General features: G+C 41.8%; 1 protein-coding gene across 2 annotated transcripts in view; it reads right to left on the minus strand.

Moving 5' to 3' along the window:
* The window catches only part of NFATC2 (nuclear factor of activated T cells 2), a 164,191-nt gene extending 153,462 nt beyond the window's left edge, over positions 1-10,729 (minus strand). Inside the window, exon 1 of one of the 2 annotated variants that reach the window (XR_015697362.1) lies at positions 10,245-10,366. Coding sequence is in view for 1 of the 2 variants with exons in the window: in XM_014057931.2 (XP_013913406.2) it covers positions 10,245-10,377 (133 nt within the window). In the remaining variant the exon portion in view is untranslated. Of the gene's footprint in view, positions 1-10,244 lie in introns of both variants that reach the window. The other variant, XM_014057931.2, reaches the window with a different exon arrangement.
* Between the last annotated feature and the right edge of the window lie 16,105 nt (positions 10,730-26,834).

Consider the following 26,834-nt stretch of genomic DNA (forward strand, 5'->3'; position numbering starts at 1 on the left):
AAACTCTCCTCTCCTACCCCATTCTCTCCAGAGTTATTTTCAATTTGGGAGGGGGAGTAGAACATCTAACTAATTAGCATTACAGCATGTTAATAATAATATATGAAATACTAATGATCTGATGCTCATTTTGAAAAATCCTTTCTTAGCAAGTACCTAGAAGCCACGAGGAACATAATTGCCAAATTTAAAGGTTGTAGGCTTTACAGTTCTAGATATTTTGTGATTCTAAGTGAGTGTTTTTTGCATAAACTGTATGTATGTGTATGTATATGTGTATGTGTGTGTGTGTGTTTATACACTGTATGTATGTATGTATGTATGTATGTATGTATGTATGTATGTATGTATGTATGTATTGTGTCACAACCCCTGATATGCCCAAATATGGAAGGGAGCATACTGCTTCCCTTTTCTGTCTATCGACTCACTCTGGGAGCCATCCATGCAGAAAGCCATTTTTTTAATGTTGCCTTGTTACATTTGTGTAATGTAAAACACACACACACACACAGGGAGAGAGAGAGAGAGAGAGAAAGAGAAAGAGAAAGGGGAGAGGGAGACAGAGAGAGAGAAACAGACACAGAAAACATTAATTTGAAGCGTGCAGTTTTGATCCAACTCAACATACCTCCATGCTCCTGCATAACTCTCATTATCTCTCTATATTTATTACTGTGACTTTTATTTTGAAGCAAAAGGTTTCACTTTGTTCCAAAGGTGCTTTTTTTTCAAGAGGCAACTGAACTGTCTGGTTTTTCTTTGAAGACGTTTTGCTCCACATCCAAGAAGCTTCTAAGAGCTGAGGAAGCTTCTTGGATGAGAAGTGAAACGTCTTCAAAGAAAAAGCAGAAATTCTAGTTGTCTCTTGAAAAAAAGGACCTTTGGGAGAACCATGACCTGGATGACTGAGAAATCTCCATAGGCATTTCACATTTCTTAAAGAAAAGCATTAAACAGAAGTCTGCTTTGCATACTTAAAAATAAAACCACACAAAGCTGCAAAGTATCCCCCATATGGTCCCATTTTTTTTAATATGTTAAGATCCGAAACTCAGCTACAACACTGAAAAATGCTGGAATTGTGTAATTCTCCTTTTCCGCAAACAAACATGGACCTGCATTGTGCTGAGAAATTATTTCATGAAGAAAATTTCCTTTACCCTTTGCGATATGAAAATATTGCTTATAGCTGCTGTGTGGGTAGGGCCACATATATTCAGTGCATTCCCCAGAAAATGGACTAATTTGAGTCATCACCAAGGACTCCACTGTTCAATCTTGAGCTACAAATATTCTCTTCTACCAGCTTTGTAATCTTCCCAATACACATTTCCCCAGCACCAACACTAGACATCAGGTTAAGAACCTTTTAGAAAACTAATTTCTACAAAGTTTTCTTAAACCTAACAATACTATTAATTGATTAAACATTATTTCCTGAAATTTCACTGGTTGCTGTTATTAACTGTTTCTATCTGCTGATTACTACTTTTTTCTTGTTTATACATTTTCCTTTTACAATGCACTTTTAATAGAGGTTCACAAATTGCGCAGCTGACTTATATCGATGGATGATTCAAAAATATATCACAATAATACTTAACAGAATCAAAGGAATAACAAGAGTTGGAAGGACCTTGAAGGATCCCTTCCTCAGGCAGGAAACCCTGTACCATTTCAGACAATGGTTGTCCAATCTCTTCTTCAAAACGTCCTGTGTCGGAGCATTCTGGAGGCAAGCGGTTCCACTTGATTAATTGTTCTATCTGTCAGGAAATTTCTCCTTAATTCTAGGTTGCTTCTCTCCTTGGTTAGTTTCCTTCCATTGCTTCATGTCCTGCCTTCAGGTGCTTTGGAGAATAGATGGGACTCCCTGTTCTTTGTGGCAACCCCTGAGATATTGGAACACTGCTATCATGTCCCCCTTAGTCCTTCTTTTCTCTAAACTAGCTATACCCAATTTCCGCAACTGTTCTTCATATGATTCAGTCTCCAGGTCTTTAATCATCTTAGTTGCTCTTCTCTGCACTTTTTCCAAAGTCTCCATATCTTTTGGGAAACTGGAAGAACTCTCGGGGAAAAAAAATCTGATTTACAACAGGACGAATCAAACTTTCCTTCCACTTTGATATCTCCTCCTTGCAATTCCCCTTCCCTCTCATCCCAGATCTTTCCTAACAAAAGTCAAGAAAGTCTTGAGAAGCAAAGGAAGAGGGAGCTGAAACAAACCAAGAAGGCGGGGCCTTCCTCTGGCACACAGTTTTCTTGCTACCTTGGGAATAGTTAAAAATGCCACTTCCCTGGGCTTGAGAGTAAACGCAACTGAGCATGTCCATCTGAGAACTGCGTGTTCCATACTCAAGCATGTGATCCATAGCTCAGTCTCCTTCCTTATAGGAAGCCACTGGGAGAGGTCAACTAAGGTCTGATTAACATGCTAATGACACTCAGCCCTATAACAGGCTGAACTGAGCAATGAAATCCTGACCTAGTGCCAAGAGGTTATGTTGGACTGAAGGGGTTAATAAACAGGCTTAAATCAAAACTCTGCCGGGGGGGGGAGAGATTTGTTCCAGATCCAGTAATAGTTCTGGAACAGAGAACATTTCTGGGAATGAGAACTTGGGAATTCTTCTTGATGTACGGCTCCTGCTAGAACAGTGATTAGGAATCCTGGCCAGGGTAGCCTTTGCTCAGCTAAGCTGGTAACCAATTGAGGACCTTCCTGGAGTGAGAAAACTTAACAATAACAACTGACAGGTTTAGATTACTGCAAAGCCTTTGACATGGGCCTGCCTTAAAGACTGCCCAAAAAATGCATTTGGCACAACACTATAGGGATCTCCTACTGTAATATAACACTGACTTTCCTGCATTCTGGGTTTTTAATCCAATTCAAAGTCCTGCTTTCAAAGCTCTGCATGGTTTGGTTATTCAAGGAACTATAGGTAGTCCTTGATTTACAACCAGAATTGAGACTGGAACTTTTGTTGCTAAGTTGTTTTCCGGGTGCGATTCAAGGTACTACTTATGACCTTTAAAGTGCTCCATGGCTTAGGCCCAGGGTACCTGCGAGACCACCTACTGCCACTGGTAGCCTCCCACTGTCCAGTGCGATCCCACAGAGTTGGCCTCCTCAGGGTGCCGTCAGCCAGACAGTGTCGGCTAGCGACCCCCAGGGGGAGAGCCTTCTCTGTGGGAGCGCCTTCCCTCTTGAATGAGCTGCCCCCGGAGCTTCACATAATCCCCAAACTCCGCTCCTTCCGACGCGCCCTAAAAAGTTGGCTTCTCCAGCAAGCCGGCCTGGCTTGAACAAAATAAAATAAATGATTGATTAAATTGTTAATTTTAATCTAATTTTTTAAATGTTATTGTTAATCTTAATTGGGTTTGTTTTTGAAAACTCTATCTAATTTCCTTTTTAACTTTTGTAATATGTTTTTTTTTTTAATGTTGTATGCTGCCCTGAGTCCTTTGGGAGAAGGGCGGCATATAAATCCAATAAACAAACAAACAAACAAGCAAGCAAGATGGTTGTTAAGTGGGTTGTGCCAGATTTTATGATTATTTTTTTTGCTGTGGTCATTAAGCAAATCAAAGTTACAATGGTGCTGAAAATGATCCAGTCCTTGCACTTATGACCGTTGCTGAAAATGATCCAGTCCTTGCACTTATGACCGTTGCAGAGTCCCCACAGCCACGTGGTCCAATTTTGGGCCCTTGGCAACCAGTGTGTATTACGATGGTTGCAACTTCCTAGGATTACATGCTGAGTAAATCACATGGCCGTTAAGCAAATTTGGGAAACTGACTTTGCTTGTTGGTAGCCAGATGGGAAGGTTACAAATGATGATCACATGTAATCCTAGGATGTTGCAACCCATTGTAAATACACACCGGTTGCCAAGGACCCAAAATTGGACCACGTGGCTGTGGGGACTCTGCAACGGTCATAAGTGCAAGGACTGGATCATTTTCAGCACCATTCCAACTTTGAACAATAGCTAAACAAATAGTCACAAGTCAAGGACCATCTGTATTTCTTCAAAATGATTTCTCCCCATATTGTGTAAGCATCAAGGAACAGATGCTGAAAGTCCTAGAGATAAATTGTGGAGCTAGAGATAGTTCTTCTCTGATATAGCCATGATGTTGTTTAATTAACTGCCCACAAAGGTCATCCTGACACCATCTCTTTTGGCTTTCTCCAAAGCTGTCAAGCCTCTTTTGTTTAGATGGAGTTTTTAATTGTAACATGTGAAGTTTGGATTGTTGTTTTTTTAATGAGATTGGGGAACAGTTTTGATTTTATGGTTTATTGATGTTTAAGTAATGTCAATTTTGGGGCAACAAAGGATTTCTTATGATGATGTTATGATCTTGAGTTGTAGGCCACTCTGAGTCTTAAAAGCTGGCCAGTATAAAAATAAATATAACAAACATATATTTCCTGGTGGGCTTTTGAATGTATTAAACTACGCCAATGAAAATCCAGAGGATGTTTTGGTAATATCGGATAACAGAAAATTTTGACAAAGCCAGATCAGCAAGGAGCCCAATCCATGTTTACTTGTTTCAGGCTTAAATATGTATATATATAAACTAGTTCTAAAGGCTCGACACAAATTTACTGCTTCCTCTTGGTTTTGGAATTTCTTTGGGACACATTTTTGAGAATGTTTACAGGAAAGAAGAGAAAGTTTGGGATCCTGACCCATGGCTAAAATTGCATTTCTGGTGAACATCCAAAACTAATTTCAGTTCCAATGAAGCTAACATAATTGAGAAAACAGTCATCTTCCACAATTTCCAGGCACACTTCAACATGTGGACTAAAGATTTTTGTTTTTGTTAAATCCATCTCTTTGTAAACATGCTTTAATCTTGGAACATTAAAGATCACTGATGTACAAAGGATTACTTACAGACTCATAATGGTGTCTTCTGAAAGCAAGGAATGCCCTCCAGATTATATGTTTTGTTGCGATCTCTCTTACACTAATGATTTCCATCTCAAAAATACCAAAAATTAATAATCACGGCATTCAGGCACTCAGAATAAGGAAAACAGTCTCTGGAAGTGCTTTCCAAATCTGTTCAGTGGCATCCTTTACTCTCCATTCACACAGGATGAAAAGTTATAATGATAATTTCATCCTTCCTCCAAGCTAAAGCCAAGATGCATCCTCTCCCACTTATATCAACCCCAAAATCTCAGTTGGGATAAAGAAAAGTGATAAAGAAAGCACTCTACAACCTTGGTGATTTAAGCAGAAGTTTGAACTAAGATTTTCTGGTCAGAGCCCAAAATGCTTGCATGATGCCATATAGTGCCATATACACCTTGCTGATGTGAACGAACTAATTTGGGACAATATTCTTTAAAAATTAATCAACATCAGCAATGGAGGTTTTCTAAACCCTTTGCATGTTTTCTCAAAAATGACATTTACTGGGGAGAGGGGGCTTGCAGTAAAAGAACAATGGTTCTGATTGCAATCTAAGACAGACACTAGGGAAGGCAGGCCATCCAATCAGTTTGTGAAAGAAGAGAGTTTAAGCAAACACCTTTCTGCTACATGAACTTTCCATCTATGCTTTGATTGTTGAAGTGAGCTTGAACCTTAAAAATACTATTACACATTTTAAATATAAAATTTAAAAATTAAACATTTTAAAAATATTATACTAAGCAGACTTGCCTTAGTAGCAATTTTATTCCCTTACTAGGACTCACACAATGGGTTTCATGCATTATATTACAGGTGATGTTTCCCAATGCAGTTCTTCTCCAAGGAATGTATATTTTTTACCTTCAATAAAATCTGCTGCAGAGAGCCAATGGCCGACTCCAAGGCCACAGCTTCAAATGGACCTATAAGGTACCAGTTAGTCCTTTGTCCAATAATAAAAGTATTGTGATAATATCAATAATCTCATTCAGCTTTGATTTCCAATGGCAAACAAGCCAAATGTTGCTGTGTTGGGGGGGTTCTATAAGCACACACACATATCACCTTTTCTCGAAAGGCTTATGGAGCTACAAAAAGTCCCAACTGTATCCTTATAAACTCATGAAATGGGTTAAGCACAATGTGTATGTTCACCATATCCATCCAATGTGTTTCATAACGCAGTATAATATCAAAACATTAAAGTGTAATCACCCTAATCATGACACTTAAACTTTTACTCTCTGTGATCAGTTTGAGATAGTAAAAGCACCTTAACAGGCCATGTTTTTTTTTTCCAATACAACACTCTTCAAGACTTCTTTTAACTATAAGATGCTGGAAAAGCCAGCATTTAGATTCCCACATTCCTTCTTCCATGTCGAGCAAAAATCTCGATAACCACTGTATGATGTCTCAAAGATACAGAAAATTCTAACCCGGGAATTTTTAACCCAAGGTCCATGATAGGTTTCAGAAAATCTAGGAACTTGGATGGGGAAAAAATACAATTTCATTTTCACCGAAATTTCATAAAGAAGGGGTCGCCACATTCAAAAGGATCAAGGACCAGAAAAAGATTAAAATCCTGCTTTGTAGAGAGTAAGAAATGTGGAGATATGCAAAAGGGGTTGAAGGATTTTTTTTATTCCTAAATTATGAGATAACATTCAGAAGTGGGTCAGATTCACTGAAGTACAAGGAGGAGGAAGAGGTTAAAACACAATGAGACTTGCAAGATTCAGCTAATATAGCCAATCTCAGTAAAAGTAGTTTTAGCCTTCCTGTGGATTTGATTTCCTGGTTTGATATACTTAGCGGGGCTGACAAGCTAACACTTTTCTAACTGTTTTATGGCTGTCATCTAATTTAACTGAAAAGTATTATAGCTTAGTATGATTCTGTGTATCATATCATATGAAGAATTAGATGCCTCCATAAAGATAGGCGTCATGATTCAATGCATTCATTTTAAGTTTCACTGATTCAATTCAGATTATTTCTATTAAGGGTATTTAAGTTAGCAGCCCTACTTTGATTTTGGTTTCAAACAATCACTAAAATACAAGTGGGTTTAATAAGAATTAAAGCTTAAGCTGTCTACCGTGGACCTTACACATTTCTTATGAGGTCCCTAAGGGGGCGTGCATAAGCGCACCAGCATGCCTACCATCCCTGTCCTACTGTCCCATTTATATGTACTCTTTTTGGGTGTTTATGGCTATGTTTTGCTTATTTTTATCCATTTATTTGTGCCATTTTTTCATGTGTTTTTCCTACTTGTTTCCTTGTACTTGTTGACAAATAAACATAAAATAAATAAATAAGAATATCACTGACTTTTTTCTCCCCCTCTGTATGCCTAGGAATTAAAGATAAACCCAGGTTTCCCAAAGTTTGGTAATAAACCAGTAGGCTGGGTTTATTGCTTAACTGAATCTCTATGCATTAAAGCTGTAAAAATATTGCCTGTGTTCATTTCACTAGACCCACCACCGGAAATGTAAATTAGCAACTACTGTTGAATTATTTCACAGGAAAAGATATTCTCAGTCACGGTTTTTGGCACTGTAAGATTATATTACTTTACACATTCTCAGTTATGGTCACAGTTGTCATTTGTTCAAAACACAAAAGCAACTGTAGTAGAACTACCATGAAGTATAATCTATCACTCCAAGAAGGTTATGTTCCTTCTTGTCCAAATTCAGGGGGGGGGGGGGAAATTCAGTAAACCTTTGTTCATTCTACAATAATATATTCATTCACAAGAAAGTTTGACTGCTAAAAGTCTGTAAAGATTCTCAATCATCCAGATCATGGTTGTCCCAAAGGTGCTTTTTTTTAAATTGTCTTTTTTTTCTTTTGATGTTTGACAATGTTTGACTGCCTTCAGTGCATTTGTGTACTAAATGTTCTATGGATATATACCATCTAAATGAAGACTTTCAGTCTCATTTACAAAGTCTGTCCCCAGCAGTAAAATCATTCAAAAAAGTATGACAGGCCCAGCCTGGTGCTTTTGATCTATTTGGTCATGATTGCTGAGAATTTTGATCGTTGCTGTTCTTTTGCAATCAGATTAAAGAAAATTGGGGGGGGGGGGGGGAGAGATTGCATACAGCTATTGATTCTATTCCATCCCAACAGGGGGGGGAAAAAGCAGTATGCAAATTGTTTAAAACTATGTGATCACAACAACAACGTCACCAATATTAGAGGCCAAAATAGCAAAAGAAAAAAGGTTTAATTTGCATTTATAAATGGCCGAGAAGCATGCAGAAGGGAATGCTTTGCAGGTTTCCGCGTGTCTGTATTTGATTATATCTGAATTGCAAACAGTTGCTCTTTTTCAAACAGTATTGCGGCTTGCAATTCAAAACTCCCGGGATCCAAGTCAATTGCTCTCTCTTTCTAGGTCAAAGCAGCCCTTCAACCAACTTTATAAAGAGCGACGAATACACTGTACACCTTTACATTTGCAATTATACTTTTGCCCACTCTTTCTTTATGAATCTGCCATCTCTGATTTGGGGAGCGGGGGGGGGGGAGCCTCCTTTTAGCTTCACTGTTGCATATATAACAAGCAGGCTGGGCCAAATCCTGAGTTACAGGCTGACCTACGATATTTAGTATTAGCAACAGTAGCAAACAGTTCTTAAATTCTTTTTAAAATATTAATAGCAGAACTTAAGGAGTGAATCCCCCTCTAAAAATCAAAGATTATTGAGTCTGAGTGATGGTTTTGGTTTTTTTTTTTTAACGGAGACATCCAGCTCTTGCTTCATTTCTTGGTAGATGTGGTTAGTGTTGGACGGCAGTAGAGACTTCAAAACAATTTGCTATAGAATTTGTTATGTTAACATGTTACAGAAAACTCGGCCAAAAGAAAACTGACCACACTCAAAAGATGACCGAGAAACCATACTGTCCATTTTGATGACTAATTAAGAGGCAAACTCACATCAGGAAGTGTGCTGTTGTTTTCCACACCATCTGCAATTTCTGACGCATATTAAAACGTGGCCCCAGGATTTTTCACACATCGTGTTTGCCAAATATCTATGGGCTATGAAATAAGGAAACATCCCGGTATCCTGACTTTTAGATATTCCCAACGTGTGACGAAGGTGTGTGATGCATGAACAAATAGGTATGATATTTTTACGGGACATCAAAAACATGTCTTTTATCACACCCAAAGGACACACGCTTTGAAAACAGGAGCAATGCAATCACTGCCCTGATGCTAGTAGAAATAGTGTGATATTCTATGGCGCCTTACAAACATTAGATGAAATTACAATGGTTGTATTCTGGCTTTCACTCAAGGCTTTCAAAGAATTGTTTGCCTTCTGTTACTTAACGTACTGGTTTTAGCAAGCTTGACCAAAGTCATTGTCCGATATTAATTTCAGAGTCGTTTCTGGCCCTACCCTCTGGATCTGTGCTTTGCATTAGGACAAACAAACAATTACGAGGGCAGTGAAGTGTTGATGCTGTCTGATAAAACAGAAAGTCATTTCTGGTGCGCTAAGATATCTATTGGTACAATATATTTTTTTTATTTTCTTCACTGTTCCCTTTCTGCTTTTGCTTGTTAGATTTGCCCATCCTATAAAAAAAAATCAGCAATCAGAGCTTCTAATTATCCATCCCTCTAGAGATAAACAGAAAGATGTAGGCAGACTTTCAACCCAATCTGGTGGAAGAAAGGTAAACTTTCCTAACTGCACATGATCCCAATTAACCTCAGCAAACATTGTAAAGTTTCCCTACTGCCCTCTTTAGGGTTAATTGCAGAAAACCACTTTTTCCTGTACAGGCCACAAGGCCAGTCCAGTCCAACTCTTGATCAGCTAGAGTTTTCAACTCAAGTGCTAAAGAAACATGATCTGATCCCAGCCACCCAATGACTATTCCTTGGCCCTTGGGACCACGCATCCTTCAGAACAGGGGTCACCAACCTTTCGGATCTCAGGGTCCACTAAATTCATAATTTTAAATCCCACAGACCACTAATACGATTTTTTTTTTTAAAAAAAAGATAAATAGTATTTTAGTGCAATATAAAAAATGCAAATAATTTTCCTGCAGACCACCAAAATTTTATCCGGGACCACCAGTGGTCCAAGGACCACTGGTTGGTGACCATTGCTTCAGAAACCCCCCTCCATTCCAAACCCAGCCCTCCCAAGTTCTCTTGAAAAGCATCTCTGAAGCTTGAAGGTGTCGATAGTCATAAAACGCACACGACTAATAATAGGAATAAAATCCAAAGTCACAAACCTGCTACTGGCTGCGAATAGTCATAATCAAATAAAATTGAGAAGTCCAGCTCTTCTTGAGGACTGATACGGGGATTCGGATCATCGTCCCCTTGCTGGGAGTTCGGATCCGAATCGTTTGGACTGGAAGCCATCTCTAACGTCTAAGGGCGATCTCTTTACAATTTTAAATGGGGAAGAGAGGCAGAAAAAACACGGGAGAGGCAATTCTGCCCTCCGCTTCGCAAGCAATCGTAAGAGTGAACGCGAACGCCCCGCTCGTCTGAACCATGCAACTCGCAAATAATAATAATAATAATAAAATGCACACTTCCTTTAAAGTTCTGGGGAGAGGGAGGGGGAGGGGAATCCCCTAGGTCCTAGGAGGTCGTTTGCCCCGAGAATCTCTGGAATCTCCCTCCGCCACCTCGCGTGGCAGGAAGAAGCGTTTGCACCCGCGAAAGTGGGAGCGCTCGCCACTTCTGCAGCTCTCGCCCCCCCTCCCCTTTCTGGCCCTGCACGGCTGCAGCTTCGCTCCCAGAGCGTGAAGCCCGTTCGTGGCTCGGCGCGGCGACTTCCTGTTCGCGGGGAGCCACCTGGGGCGAGAGAGGCGGCGCTGCCTCCGGGAGGGGAGGGGAGGCGGAGCGGCGGCGACTCTGCCACCGCGTCGGTCCCCGCAGGCTAATCGCTGGCCCGGTCCCGTCTCTTCAAAGGTTGGAGAAAGTGGAAGCTGCGGGGGACCAGACGGAGAGATGAAAAGGTGGCGGACTTTTTCGCGAGCACACGCGCGGCCCTCGAGAACGTGGGGATGCGGTTGCGTGTCTCCGCGGGTCACGCTGGGTTGCTAACCTTAACGTTCTGTAGAGATGCTCAGGCATCCAGGTCATGGTTGTCTCAAAGGTGCTTTTTTTTCCCCAAGAAGCAACTGGATTTTCTTGGGTTTTTTTTCCTTCGAAGACGTTTCGCTTCTCACCCAAGACGCTTCTTCAACTCTGATAGGATAGTAAAGAATGGAAGGAGACTCAAGGTTGACTCAGCCTTCCATCCTTTCGAGGTGGGTAAAATGAGGACCCAGATTGTTGGGGGCAATAGGCTGACTCTGTAAACCGCTTAGAGAGGGCTGTAGAAGCACTGTGAAGCGGTGTATAAGTCTAAGTCCTATTGCTAGTGCTTTATTCCTTGCATCGTCTGCATCCTTTCAGAGAGTCGTTGAAGCACTTGGAGGTTTAGCTCTGTCCTCACGGCCACCTGAGTAGTGCTCCTACTCAGATTAAGGATGCAGATGACCAGTGGTCTGCAAGGAATATAAATCCTGCCATTTCCCACTATCCTGTTAGAGCTGGAGAAGCGTCTTGGATGAAAAACAAAACGCCTTCAAAGAAAAAGAAAAAACCCAGGAAAATCCAGATGCCTCCCGTAGGTTGTTTGCGGGCGCCCGACATGCTGAACCAATGCCGAACCTCGTTTTTCCTTGGAGAGAGAGAGAGGAAGGCGGGGATCCCACGATCCTTTTCACTTCGCTGCAGAAATTCACCACGTGGGGAAAAGCGGAGGAAAGAAAATAAACTTTCGCCTGATGCGTTTCTTCCTACTGTCAAAAGAAGCATGGAAGTCGGACTGGCGAAACCGATGTTTAAATCATGCAGACATATATAAATGTAAATAAACACACGTGCGCTCCCGTCAATGGGTCAAGGGAAGCGGGAAGAAACAGGACAACTTAAGGATGGATTTTGCGAGGGATATGACGCTGTATAAACGGCGTGCCTCTTCTACATTCCCGAAGGATTTGGATGCTGATATAAAAAAAGGAGAACATTGTTAAAAGCAAGGGGGTCAGTTACTGATTTGATATCTCTCAGACTTTCCAGATACCTACGTGTCAATTATAAATGTTTGATGAGTTACATAAGTGCCATCCCCACCCCTGCACCGTTTATTATTTCATTAAGGTGTTTTGTGTATTTTAATTATTCAAATATTGGTGATTTAGTATATACCATAAACTGCTACCCTGTGGGAAAACATACAAAATGCACATTAGGTGAACTTAGATGAAATGAAATATTAATCAATAGCAATAGCAATAGCAGTTAGACTTATATGCCGCTTCATAGGGCTTTCAGCCCTCTCTAAGAGGTTTACAGAGTCGGCATATTGCCCCCACAATCTGGGTCCTCATTTTACCCACCTCGGAAGGATGGAAGGCTGAGTCAACCCTGAGCCAGTCAGGATCGAACTACTGGCAGTCAGCAGAGTTATCTACAATACTGCATTCTTCAAATATATAAATTATATATTGTAACGTTCCCGTGGGTCGCCCATGAGGCCAATGTTGAGAAAAGACAGCTGAAGTGGCTGCAGTACTGCACCCTAACCACTGCGCCCACCTTGGCTCTTGCCAAGTTTTTAATCAGTTTTTCATCCTGATCAAACCTATTTTTAAAAAAAAATCTATCCTCAAGTGTCCCACCTAAGATGGGACACCACCTTCTGCTTCTCAATAAGATGTAGCTACTAATGTACTAACTATTAAATACACAAAAAAGAAGTGCAGCACATCTGCATAAGAACATTTAACTATTGCCTTTCATTAATGTAAACTAGTAAAATTTACACACAGCTTTGTATGCAAAGTTAACAGCATGTAACTGAAAACAGGCAAAGAAGTGCTAGAAATAAACCAGGGGGTGGGGGCTTCCTTGTTGCACAGATGTTTTGTCAGTACATTGCAAAATTTTGAACATGTGACCACATTTTACATTTATTTCCAGCTTTCAGGAAAACCATCCCATAGTGAACAATTGATTCGTTTAATGATTATGTTTGCTTAATGGCTGTGATATTTGCTTAATGACCACCACAAAAAAGGTCATCAAATTGGATCGGTCATTGTGGGTGACTCACTTTACAAGCATCACAATTTAGGATCATAATAATTCCATTATAATTTGAAGTTAGGAACTACCTGTAAATCAGATGATGTTAGTATAAAATTAATGTCCTACCTTTATCTCCATCCCATCCCATCTGATATATGCAATTTTCCAAACCTTCATCTGATAAGTTATATATATTCTATTCTGCAGAGTCCTCAGATAATCAGTATCATTTGCAAAAGCTAAATTCAGATTACTAAACCAGATCTTGCATACAAAGGCATGTGCTACTGTGCCCCATTCCCAAGCTGGCAACTTCCAAACTTGTTTTAGCTACTAACATGCCCACCGCAGAATTGCAGTCCCAACTGGTTGCAAAAAGATGGCTCTATGGGAAGTCCTCGAGTTATAACTGCCACCGGGATTGGAATTTGCAAATCAGTCATTAAGTGAGCTTGCACCTAATGCAATTTCAAGCTTTCTTTGCTGCAGTGGTTAAATGAATCTAGCTTCCTTTATTGGCTTTGCTTGTTGGAAGCCACCTGGGAAGAGCATAAAAGGTGATTCCCAAGATCCCAGGAAGCTGCAACTATTGTAAAAACATGCTGGATACCAAGCACCTGAGTTTTGATTTCATGACCATGGGGATGATATAACTGACAGCAATAAGTGTGAGAAGTCACTTTTACAATAGGGTTCCACCACAAAACCGTGATGCCCTTATCCGCGCCGACATAAGCGCGGAGGCAAATCCGCGGCGTCTGAAGTGCTAAGAAAAAAACGACCCTACCGCCGCAACAACAGTGCGGCGACAGAAGGGCATTCTACATGCTTCGTTCTTTGCCTCCAAAGGTAGCCCTCCTCCTCCAGCTGACAGCGGCAGCCCGCGGGAAGGGTCCAGCTCAGCCGCCCGCCGGGCAAGCCCGCTTCGCCGGCCCTGGGAGAGCCTCAGCCGCCGCCGCTGCTGCGTCCTCCTCCGCCACCGGCGTCGGCGTCCCCACTCAGCCCCCCCGCAGGCTTCCTGCTGCCCCCCGCAGCTGTGCTGGACCCTTCCTGTGGGCTGCTGCTGCTGCTGGGCAGCCCGCTTTGCCCCGAGCCCGCTGCCGCTGTCAGCTGGAGAAAGAGCGCTACCTTTGGAAGCAAAGAACGAAGCATGTAAAGCGCCCTTCTGTCACCACGCTGTTGTCGCGGCGGTGATGACGCGCAGTGATGACGTTGCGGCTTTAGCGACGCGATTTAATCTCCGCTATTTTGCATAGCGCGGTTTTGTCGTGCCACGTTACAATAGCAGTTGTAGCTTTGAATGGTCATGAAATGAATGATTGTAAGTCAAGAACTACCTGTATCTAAATTCAAACTAATTATGGAATATTTTGGACCGACAGCGGTCCATCTCAAACGAGGCTAAGGCAGTCTATTTGTCAGGGTTCCAGGTAATAGAGCCATATCAAGCATATTGTGTTGGCACAGATCTGGTGAAAACCGACTCTGAAGACGTCCACAGTTTTCATCTAATTAAAAGTAAAACTTTTCCCACTTTCCCAAAACAATCAGTCATATGATCTAATCACGGTGCAGTCTGGCTGATGGGCAACATCACTCTACCTTCCTCCAACCAGGTGTGAGAATGTCCTTGGTTCCCAAGAAAAAACATTTTGTTTCGGCTATGTAAAAAGGTAAAGGTTCCCCTCGCACATATGTGCTAGTCGTTCCCGACTCTAGAGGGTGGTGCTCATCTCCGTCTCAAATCCTAAGAGCCAACGCTGCCCTAAGATGTCTCCATGGTTGGGCGGCCGGCATGACTAAACACCAAAGGCGCACAGAATGCTGTTACCTTCCCGCCAAAGGTGGTTCCTATTTTTCTACTTGCATTTTTTATATGCTTTCAAACTGCTAGGTTGGCAGACAAGTAATGGGAGCTCCCCCCTTTACATGGTGCTAGGGATTCAAACCACCAAACTGCCGACCTTTCTGATCGACAAGCTCAGCGTCTTAGCCACTGAGCCACGGCATTCTTTTTTTTTTTTGGCGCTACAGAATCCCAACTATCTCAAATCCCCCCTCCCTGTCCCTCATCTCCAGTGTGGCAACACCGAAGCTGTCAAAAATGGCTTCGTTCAGGTCAGCTTCAGGGTTGACACTATCAGTATAACGTTGAAAGTAAAAAGGCATTCAAGACCTACGTCATTTATATCGATTGAAGTCTGTCTTTTTCTCGCTTCTCAAAGCATTCTTTGGTCCCAAAGCTGCAGTGAACAGTAACCCAGCCCTATAATTGGAATCACATTTGCAGATGACTTCTCAAGCATCAGGATCATAAAAATGACATGGAACAAAGTACAACAAGCCAAGCCAACATTTATGATGCTTCCCAGTCCTTACGTAAAACGCCAGTGATACACTTCTGGGCTTATTGTTTTACACACACACACACATGCACTTTAACAGCCCAGACTAAGATGTCTACCCTCTAGATCAGCTAGTTGCATATCCTCAGCACTGCCAAAACAAGCATTACAGAAGGGATCTGGACGTCATCCAGCCAAGCAGTGCTTCAGCAGCAAACCAGACAGGCTTTTAATCACCCATCTTTAGTTGCCTTTTCTTCTGTTTACTTTTCTTTCCCAGCCTCTATTTTCTTTAATGTCTTAACCAAATAAGAGGGACCTCGGAGGCCTTCTAGTCCAACCCCTTGCTCAAGCAGGGAAGCCTATGTCATTCCAGGCAAGTGGCTGTCCAGCCTCTTTTTAAAAGCCTCCAGTGATGGAGCACACACTTCTTCTTCTTTTTAAATCAAATTTTTATTTTATTTTTTGTTACACATATTTATGAACAAAGTGTTGTCTGGTGTTTTTTCCTTTTTACATCTTCCCATGTACACGATCCATTTTGCATCATAATTCCGTTCCAATTTCAGCTCTATTGTTTTCTTTCCACATTTTCCATTTTACCCTTATTTCCTTTTTAATACATCTACAGTATCATTAATTTCCCCTTCAAAGTTAATCCAAGTTAATCCAAGCACCCACAACCTCTGAAAGCAAGGCGTTAATTGTCCACTGGTTAATTGTCCTCACTGTTAGGAAGCTTCTCCAAAATGCAAAATCAGCCTTTTGCATCATCATCAATTTGGACTGCAATGAATTAACACAATTAACCCATTGAAAATTAATAGACTATGCCAGTCATACCAACATCTGCTTTATAAGTGGCCATTATCTAATGGTTAATATCTCTAATTATACTTCCTACCTTTGACCTCCTGCTAATGCAATGTTTCCCAACCTTGGTAACTTTAAGGCATGTGGGCTTCAACTCTCAGAATTCCCCAGCCAGCATCCAGAAGTGGTATTATAATGCAGAGTTGTGTTATTGAAGCAGGGATAAAGCACTGAGCAGGTTGTTTTAAGTCTGAGAGATAATTCCAGTTGTTATATATTGCAGTGGTCTCCAACCTTGGCAACTTTAAGACCTGTGGACTTCAACTCCCAGAGTTCCTCAGGCAGCTCAACCTTGGCAACTTTAAGACTTGTGGACTTCAACACCCAGAGTTCCTCAGGCAGCTCAACCTTGGCAACTTTAAGACTTGTGGACTTCAACTCCCAGAGTTCCTCAGCCAGCAAAGCTTTGGAGACCACTGATATATTGCACCAACAGGTGGCATTTTTAGTGTCTGCAGAGTCACACCATAGATTAAAATTACAGTACTTACTCCAAAGCCTTAGAAAAATTTCCTTGAGAATCAGCATGGTAAAATGGGAAATATCAGAAGAGCAGGCCAAGATCAGCGTTCAAATCTCTATCTAGGCTCAAAACCTGCTAGGAAATCTTGAGCCAATCCTCTCATTTTCTCTGGATCAGGGGTGTCAAACTCAAGGCCCAGGGACCAGATCTGGCCTGCAGGGTACTTAGATCTGGTCCGCAGGCTGCCTGCAAACACTGAAAGACCGGCCCATGGAGCTTCTGCCAGCGAAAACAGGTTTCTGAGCTCCAGTTTCATTGGCAGAGGGTTGCAGGAGACCATGGTAGCCAAAAACGGAGCTGGGGAGCCTGTTTTCACTGGCAGAGCATTCCGACCACCACAGGTGCCCCCGACAGGAGTGATGTCAAGCTGGCCACACCCACCCCGACCCTCCGAGGTCAAACACAACCCTGATGCAGCCCTCATTGAAATCAGGTTTGACACCCCTGCTCTAGATTAACTCTGATGGTTGTGAATTTGTAGGGGTGCTCTGCAGCATGAAGAAATATGAAATTGTGAGTATTTTTATCTTTAATGTTCTTCTATCGCTTTATCATTGAGTGCTTGTGTGCAACTGCAAGTGTCTCTCTACTCCCTGAGTAGAGAATAACAGCCTTGATACAAACCAGGATGTTTCAAGAGGTTGCCTTCAAGTGGCTAATAACATCTCGTATGCCAGGAATGAATCAGGCAAATGTCACTGAAAAGACATTTAAAAATAAAAACAAGCTGTTTCATGACCTAGCCCTCCCCTGTCTGTTGTTAAATTAGTTAGTTACAAAGTTGTGTCTGACCCATCACGACCCCAAAGACAACATTCCTCCAGGCCTTCCTGTCCTCTACCATCCCTCGGAGTCCATTTAAGCTCACAGTTGTTGCTTCGGTGACTCCATCCAGCCACCTCATTCTCTGTCGTCCCATTCTTTTGTCCTCAATCTTTCCCAGCATTAGACTCTTCTCCAGTGAGTCCTTCCTTTTCATTAGGTGGCCAAAGTATTTGAGTTTCATCTTCAGGATCTGGTCCTCTAAAGAGCAGTCAGGGTTGATCTCCTCTAGGACTGATTGATCATCTTGCAGTTCAAGGGACTCGTAGAAGTCTTTTCCAGCATAGTTCAAAGGTCTCAATTCTTTGGCGCTCAGCCTTTCTTATGGTCCAATTTTCACAGCCATACATTGCAACTGGGAAAATCTCCCCTGTCTAGGACAGGTCTTTTCTGATCCAAACTCTGGGAAACAACTTACAGGGAGCAGAAAATGACCAATTAAAGAGAGCAAAAGTTCATAAAGAGACCAGCAAAGATTTGGATATTACCGTAGCAGCTGGGCCAGAATGGACATGTCAGAACCCATCTGCACACTGATTAACTGCATGCTACAGGCAACTGTACAAGTAGTCCTTGACCTGTGACTGTAATGAAGCTTGGAATGTCTGTCATAAGTCATGACAATTCTAAGTTGAGGTTCCCATGTGATCTAAACATTTCTGATTTTACATTTCTTTTGTGCTTGTGATTAAGCAATGCAACAGTCATAAAGCGAATGCTGCAGTCATAAACTGTGTCCATTCATTCCTATGGGTATTTTTTTTTATGAAAAGAGACTGAAAAAGCCAAAAACTTGCAACCCCACCCCCACCCCTGGCAGCATAAATCATGGTCGTGTAACTGTGGAGTTCTGTAATGAGACATAAAAGTGAGCTGGTTGACAAGTGCAGCAATTCATCAAAACTTCAAATGGTTTCTAAAAGACAATTCATTGAGGATTATAGCTGCAAGTCTTGAAGGCCACAAGAGGGCAAGAAAGAGATGCAGAAAAGGCTTTCTGCCACCTAGTGGTTTCCTGGAAATTTGCAACCCAGTTTTGCTATGCAATTGAAGTCAACATTCCATCCAGGATTTAAAAAGCATCATCCTAGGTTATTGCTAGATCTATAACTATATTCAATTCAATTCATTAGATTTATAAGCCGCCCAATCCCGGAGGACATACGAGACAGTGGTGGGTTCCAGATCCCGTTGCAACCGTACCGGGCCCGAGCATCTTCCACATGAATGTTCGCAGTGCACGCATGTGTCTTACCATCCAGGGATGCCTCCGCGAGCCTCCGTGATGCTCCAGCTGCTTGCCAGAGCATCACACAGGCTCTGTGTGTGCCATGCGTATGCATGGAAGCGCTGAAGAGCTTAAAGACAGGTAAGGAATGCGGGCGGGTGGGCCCTGCAGAACGGTACCCAGTGCTCCGATCATGCTCCAGTACACCCATACCAGGGCGTACCACCTGCAACCCACCACTGATACGAGCCCTTATTAAGAGTTAGAATCAAGCGTACTTTTATTTACTTGTTAAGTGACTTCCCTTACCCACACTCCCTGGTTAGTGACAGTCAACCTCTCTGGTTGAGATACAGTTGGAGAATGTAGATTCTGCTAATTCAGGGAAGGCTGACGAAAGCGGGTTGATGTATGAGATACAATTGGATTCACAGTCAGGCTTAGATCTCCTTGGAAATATGTCTGCTTGCACTGTAGAAAGTTAGCACCTACCCCTCTCCTAAGAAAATGAGATATTTTAGGAAATATGAAAAGGGCAGAATGTTTCTCCTAAAAGGGAGGCAGAAACTCACACACACCCCATTTGTCAATGGGCCATTAAGTCCTGGGTCAGTCTATTCTGCACAACAAAGTTGCCCAATGCCCTTTCATTAAATCATCAGCCAGCAAGGCTCAACCAAGCCTGGGACACAGACAACTTACAAAGTTTCTCCTGCATGGCCCCATGGGAGTCTGACAACCAATCAGAATACAAACTCAAATTCAAAAGCACAGAGAGGGCATAAAACCCAGGCACTTTCAGCATCTCGCCCCTTTTTCTTTGCCCAAGATCTTCAAGGCGTGTGATCCTGTTCATCAATAAACCTTCTTTCCAAGCAACTTTCATGAAACCAGTGTCTTTTCCCCCACTTGGAACTGAACCCAGATGGACGTTTCTTCCAACAGCACTTTGCTGTAAATAGGCATCCCTTCACACTTGAGCTGATCACACAGAGCAGGAACATGTAGCCGATAGGACCAGTTTGCACGCACAAATTAGCCCCTTTGCAGTTTGCATGCACAAATGAGCCTTGTGAATGTCTGAGAAAAGATTCCCCTTTACCCAAACAACTTCATGTTGTTTTCCAATCCATTTTTCCAATCCATTTTTCAGTTGAATCCATACTACTGAGAAATTGTATGCAAAATATTGTATTCAAGGGACTCTCCACAGAACTAGCTATGGAACCAAATAATTAGATATTATTTCTTTTCATAGTGTCCTCCGATAGTGCTAGTTGGGAATTCTAGGACCTGTCAGGGAATTCTGGGAAATCCAGAATCCTTCAAGTTAGGGCAGGCTATAGGAACAGGTCAAGGAGAACAAAGATTAATTAACATTGCCATTGTTGTATACCAGTAACAACAGTTTCACATTAAAAGTAAGTATTTTATAAAAAGTAAGAATAAAATATGAATACAGATCCCTTAAAAACATATTTAATTTTAGGGTCAGTCTGAGTCAGAGATATTGCTCCCAGTTTGAAGCATAATGTGGTTTCGGTAAGAAAAGCCAATGGAAAAATTGCTCATAATCTCCATGTTCCATTAAAACTGCTGAAGGCAGCCTTGAAAACCAATGGAATGTACATATCATAACAAAAAGCGTATAGGAAGCCAAATATTGGAAAAGGCTTCCTAAGATATTATTATCCCAGGCTTTTTTTTCTCCACAGAGGTGAATGATGACATTATTTTAGTGGAGTTTGCTCAACATAAGAGAAGTTTGCATCTAGTAGCTTTTGAATAGGATTTTTTGCTCGAATGTAAGCACAGAATTTGCTGTTAGATATGCCAGAAAGGGATCTGATGATAAGGTTCTCTTGAGCTAAGTAAATTACATATTTTGTCATTGTTATTCCTATGAATCTTTTTCTATTAAGCGTGTATTTCTTTAGTTGTTTGGGAACAGAAAAAGTAACAGCCAAGTCTTATACCATAGCATATTAAAAACTACAAATTATATCTATGCTAAACTTGGGTTAATTTAAAAACTACTGAAATGGGGGGGAGGAGTCATGAATTAACTAAAAAACAATTAATTGGATTCAGCTTTAAACTTGCTTGTAGTTGTATTACCGGTAAGTTCTGTGATCCAAAGTCTACTTTATCAGAAATATTCATGGCTTTTTTTCTCAACAATCTATTAACAAGAATAATCCATTTTAAAGATAAAGGCTAAGTATGCATATACATACATACATACATACATACATACATACATACATACATACATACATACATACATACATACCAGGGTGGGTTTCAGGCGGTTCGCGGTGGTCCCCGCGAACCGGTTGGTCGGCGAACCCGGAAGTAAGTAACTTCTGGGAACGCCGAAGGATCCACCTGCCCGCCTGCGTTTCTTACCCGGTTTTGACGAGTTCTGTGCTTCCATGCATGCGCAGAATGCATACAGCGCCTGCGCGATCCTCCAGGAGCAGCTGGAGCATCGCACAGGCGCTAGTACGCATGCGTGCACTGCGCGCGTGCACGAGGACGCCGCCGGCCCCGTTCCAACCGAACCGGTTGGAACGGGGCGAGAAACCCACCCCTGATACATACATACATACATACGTACGTACATACATATATACATACAGACATATGTACATACAGACATACACACATACATATACAATAGCATAACGCTCTAGATACTAACTGATAATATTTTACATGAAATCTCTGTGTAAAATATGTCCATTTTTTAGAAAAACATTTCTATCCGTCTAGTGTTTTGGTGCTAGCAGAATGGCAAATTAATTTGCTAAATTATAATAACACAGACCTTAAACATGAGTTTATTATTCTCTCAAAGGTCACTTCCATTGATTTTTTTTTTAATCCCAGCCACAATCAAGGAAACTCAATCTATTATTCAATTTCATCGGGCGTTCCAGAGTTTAAACAACATTATTAAGAACAAAGACACAACTTCAGAATAGTCAGAACAAGATGCTCTCTAACGTGGTGAACTGCTTTCTGAAATGATTCTTACCAGATTTTTGTCTTAATTATGCCTTCCTGTACTATGATCTTTAATACCCAGAGTTCAAGCATCAGGAGTAAAGTGTTATAAATTGACTAGATTTCATGGAAATATTTTCATATATTTTGTTTTTCTGGAGCAACTTCTAGGACATCAACAACCCACTGTCTTACGTTTGGCAGTGCAGCCACCCAGTAAATTGAAAAATGAATTTGTGAGACTCTCAGATTCAAACAAATTTAACAATTTCACTGGGGTTAGGATTAGCCAAGAAGTACATTTACCACTTTTAATAATAAACACGTAATTTCTGTATGCATGTGTGTATGTCTGTGTGTCTATCTGTGTTAAAATTCTGGAATCACAACTGCCCACTGAGGATTTTAAAATGAGCAAACACCCCCTGCAATAACCCCGTGAGATCCCAGTATACAGTGTAAGAACTCTCAACTAATTGACCTAATTAAACCTACTGCCTGTTATAAGGTACCATATTTTTGGAGTATAAGACGCACAAAGGTTTTGAAGAGGCAAATTTTTTTTAAAAAGTTTTGCACTCTGCAGACCTCCCAAAAATAGCCCGTTTTTCGTGAAAACAGGCCCATTTTTTTTCCAAAAAAAAAAAAAAGAGCATGAATAGTCCTTAGGAGGCTTGTGGAGTGTTCCTGCAGGGTGGAGGAGGGGCAAAAATGAGAAAAAATGGCCTGTTTTTCGCTCATTTCTGCCCTTCCCAGCCCCCAGGAGCTCTCTGAAAGCCTCCATAAGGCTATGCATGGCTATTTTGGTAAAGGTGGTGGGGTTTCGGGAAGCCAAAAATGCTGTATTCAGTGTATAAGATGCACCCAGTTTTTCAGCCTCTTTTCTGAGGGAAAAAGGTGCATCTTATTATACTCTGAAAAATACGGTATGTGAACATCCTCCAATCATATCATAGAAATCAAGTCCCCAAATTAGGGCACTTTACAGTGGCCACGGCAGTGTAGTATGGTTGTTTGGATAGTTTGATTTCTAGAAAATAATGGTTACGATTATATATTTGACCTGAAAAAAATAAAATAAAATAATTGCCACTGAATATGAGCATGTCATGAAAAAAGCAATGTCATAATCATTGTCCCTGGATTATTGGAATAAATTTAATTAGTTAAATTTAACATAATATATAGCAATAGCCCTTAGATTTATATACTGCTTCATAGTGCTTGACACAGCCTTCCCTAAGCGGTTTACAGAGTCAGCATATTGCCCCCAACAATCTGGGTCCTCATGTTATCGACCTCAGAAAGATGGAAGTCTGAGTCAACCTTGAGCCAGTCAGGATCGAACTGCTGGCAGTCGGCAGAGTTAGCTGCAATACTGCATTCTTCAAATATATGAATTATATATGTAAATCACTAATTGTGGTCATTCGTTAAACTTGTCTGCTGCCCAACTCTCTACAACCCTGGGTGGCTTGCATCAAAAGAAATTACAATAAAACCAATAAAAGACTAAAGATAAAGATAAAAGTTGGCAAGAGCAATGAAACTAGGGATCCCACTCCCCCTTGCAGAGACCTGGGTGAAGAGCCAGCTCTTCCCAACTGTAATAATAACGCCTTAATATTTAAGTGTCAAGATTCCATGATTGATACCGCTATAATGATCAACTCCTCTAAATTAAGATAAAAGTCTCTTTCCAAGCTCCTGCTGATATTTTGACACTTCTCCACAGTTTTTGTTGGCCCCAATTCACAAGTGGCTTCCCACTGCCTGCTTCCACAGTGTTTTCCAATTTCCCATCTAACCACCCTGGGAATGCCTGTTGGTCTCCCATCCAAGAGTGACCAGGTTCTCAGGGCCTGCCTATCATTAATAGTCCTTTTGGATACCACACCAAGCCATGCGGTGAACTGGGTGAAACCTCAATGTATGCTCAACCCCACTTCTCCAAAGTGGTTTCCACCCCTGTCTGACTGCATCAATGTATGTAGTGGCCCATTGCTCCAAGAAGGTACCCCACCCATTCTCTTGCCCAGTTGGGCACACACAGAGCTACATGCTACGAAGATGAGCAACCGACAAGGTTTATCCAAGCCCTTCATGGTATTGGACCTGGGTACTTGAGAGACTGCCTGCTGCCAATTACCTCCACTAGACCGATTAGATCCCACAGATTAGGCCTCCTCCGAATTCCATCCGCCGGCCAGTGTCGACTGGCGACTACCCGGAGGAGATCCTTCTCTGTGGCTGCTCCGACCCTCTGGAACGAACTCCCCGTGGAGATTCGAACCCTCACCACCCTCCAGGCCTTCCACAAAGCCCTTAAAACCTGGCTGTTCCGACAGGCCTGGGGCTAAAGAACTGTTGCCCCCGTCTCGAATGGTATGACTGTTGTGTGTTTTAAATTATGCATTGTTTTGTGTTTTTTTTTTTTAATTTTTGTTTGTATCCCCCTTCCCTGGTTGAGTTTTGAGCTGCCCTGAGTCCCCTTCGGGGGAAAAGGGCGGCATATAAATAAAATCAACATTCAACATTCAACAACATCCAGAACTGAGCCTGCATGAGAATGATTAGCTCCGTCTCTCTGCTTAGACAGAGAGTCCTCTGTCTTGGGATGCCCCTAAAATGTATTCCTTGTGACTACAACTCCCATGGAGGTGCTTTTACATCAATCTTAGCAATTCTTAATCTTAACCATTTTAAGATATGTGGGCTGCAATTGAAGTCCACATGTCTTAAAGTTGCTAAGATTAAGAAACGCTGCTCTAAGGGATCAGGTTTTTTTTCCTTGTTATTGTTTAATGATCTATCTTCTTCTTTCCAGGGATAAAAATGCTTGAAGCAGTTTTTTAAAAGCTTAAGCCAAGAGGTCAGCTGTTCTCTCTTCTTCTTCTTCTTCTTCTTCTTCTTCTTCTTCTTCTTCTTCTTCTTCTTCTTCTTCTTCTTCTTCTTCTTCTTCTTCTTCCTCTCCTTCTTCTCCTTCTTCTCCTTCTCCTCCTCCTCCTCCTCCTCTTCCTCCTCCTCCTCCTTTATATAGAAGAAGTTCTGTGTTTGTATGTTTCAGCATAACTCTGGAACGTCTCAAGCAATTTCAACCAAACTTGGTATACAGATGACTTACCCTCTGGAGACAAACACTGCAGGGGTAAGAAGAAATCCCTAATACCCATCAGTGTGTGCGTGTGTGTATGTGTGTGTCCTGGGTGGCATCCTGGGTGGCATGCAGATACCAGCTCAGCTCCACTGCACATGCACGCATGCCTCCCACCAGCCAGCTGATTGTTGAGTCTCTGCCACGCATGCACGGGGGCCAGGGGGAGTGCAGGGGTTGTGGCGCGAACCCAACCATGGCCTGTGCACTAGGCCAAAAGTGAGACACAAGGGGAGGGGCTGCTTTGCCTTCCAGGAGGCTGCAGGGAGGCCTACTAGGCCCAAAACGAGCCATGGGGGTGGGTGGGTCATGCGCCCATGCACAGGAGGCAGGGTGGATGTCACACGACAATATACATATAATTCATTCCTTTTCCTGAATAATACAGGGTTAGGATGAATAAATACCCAGGCAATGCTGGGTTATCAGCTAGTTAGAACATAAAAAGCCTTGCTTCTTATACTTCCATTTGAATTAATACCATGGAAACCTCGCTGGAAATGTATATGGGAGCATCTATTAGCACAGAATACTGCTGGGTACCAGGGGTGGGTTTTAGTCCTGTGCTACCCAGAGGACAGATAGTTTCCCCCAACCACATTACAAGTTTGGTCACCAGTAAATGGGGCAGAGGTGCCATTTTGTCTACACAGCCTTTCCCAATCTTCCCAAGATATGTGGACTTCAACTCCCAGAATACCCCAGGCAGTAGTTAAGATCGGGGAAACTACATCTACATTTGACCAATTTCGTAGTCTATTTCTGGTTACAAGCCATACGTCTTGCTGCCAGTATTGGCTGCCTAACCATAATGTTTGCATCTCCAAGGATTGTGCTCATTCAAGATTAGTTATCCAGTTATATTTATGATCCTAACAGATGAAGCATATTTATTAAATTTATATGATACCCATCTTGCTAGTCAGAAGTTGTACAGAATACCCAAAATGCTCCACATAACCTACATAACCTTTAACCTTTAGTTAAAGAATTTGACAAATTGCTTAGATCACCATTACGGTACAATCACTTTTCAACCTAGGTCCCATCACACCTGAAGAAGAATGAGTGGTGACTGCTTTGTTCACTGACAGGTGGACCTTAGAGGAGAAACCAAGCTGGGAGATTCCACCTTGCCAGCCTCGTTACTAAAAAGATCTTGGCAGCAATAATGCACAGCTAATTTGGCCAATGTAGGTATTCATGGGATGCTGACATAATGAGGTAGAAAGGGGGAAGCAAAGCTGCTCTGATTAATTATAGGATGATTTTCCTCCCCATCCAGTTACCATGTTTCCCTGAAAATAAGTCAGGGTCTTATTTTCTTTTGACCCCTGAAATAAGTGCTTGGCCTTGTTTTTGGGGTGGTCTTATTATTTTTGAGGTGCAGGAGGTGGCAAGAATGGTCACCCCATGGCTGCTGCTATGTTGCAATATTTTCAGGGAGGGCTTAGTTTCGGAGGAGGGCTTATTTTAGCGCATGCGCTCAAAAACCCTATTGGGTTTATAATCCAGGGAGGTCTTATTTTCAAGGAAACAGGGTATATAGCAAGAATCTTTGAAACTTATTTGACGGTTGAAATAAGCCACAAAATTCTCTGCTGTAGTTTCCTTTTCAAATTATCTGCTCCAAAATGAAGATCGTTTTTGAAATGTAAAATAAGGTGGGCCTAGCTATGAACAGATATCCCTGGGATCCAACTATGCAAATAGTTATGGCCAAAGAAGCAGGATTACCCTTGCTCTCTGCTCCATGTTCATTAATCCTGGGTTATT

The sequence above is a fragment of the Thamnophis sirtalis genome, unplaced genomic scaffold, assembly GCF_051295495.1.
Source record: "Thamnophis sirtalis isolate CommonGarterSnake01/CBP01778 unplaced genomic scaffold, rThaSir2_p1.2 scaffold_7, whole genome shotgun sequence".
NCBI classification, from domain to species: Eukaryota; Metazoa; Chordata; class Lepidosauria; order Squamata; family Natricidae; genus Thamnophis; species Thamnophis sirtalis.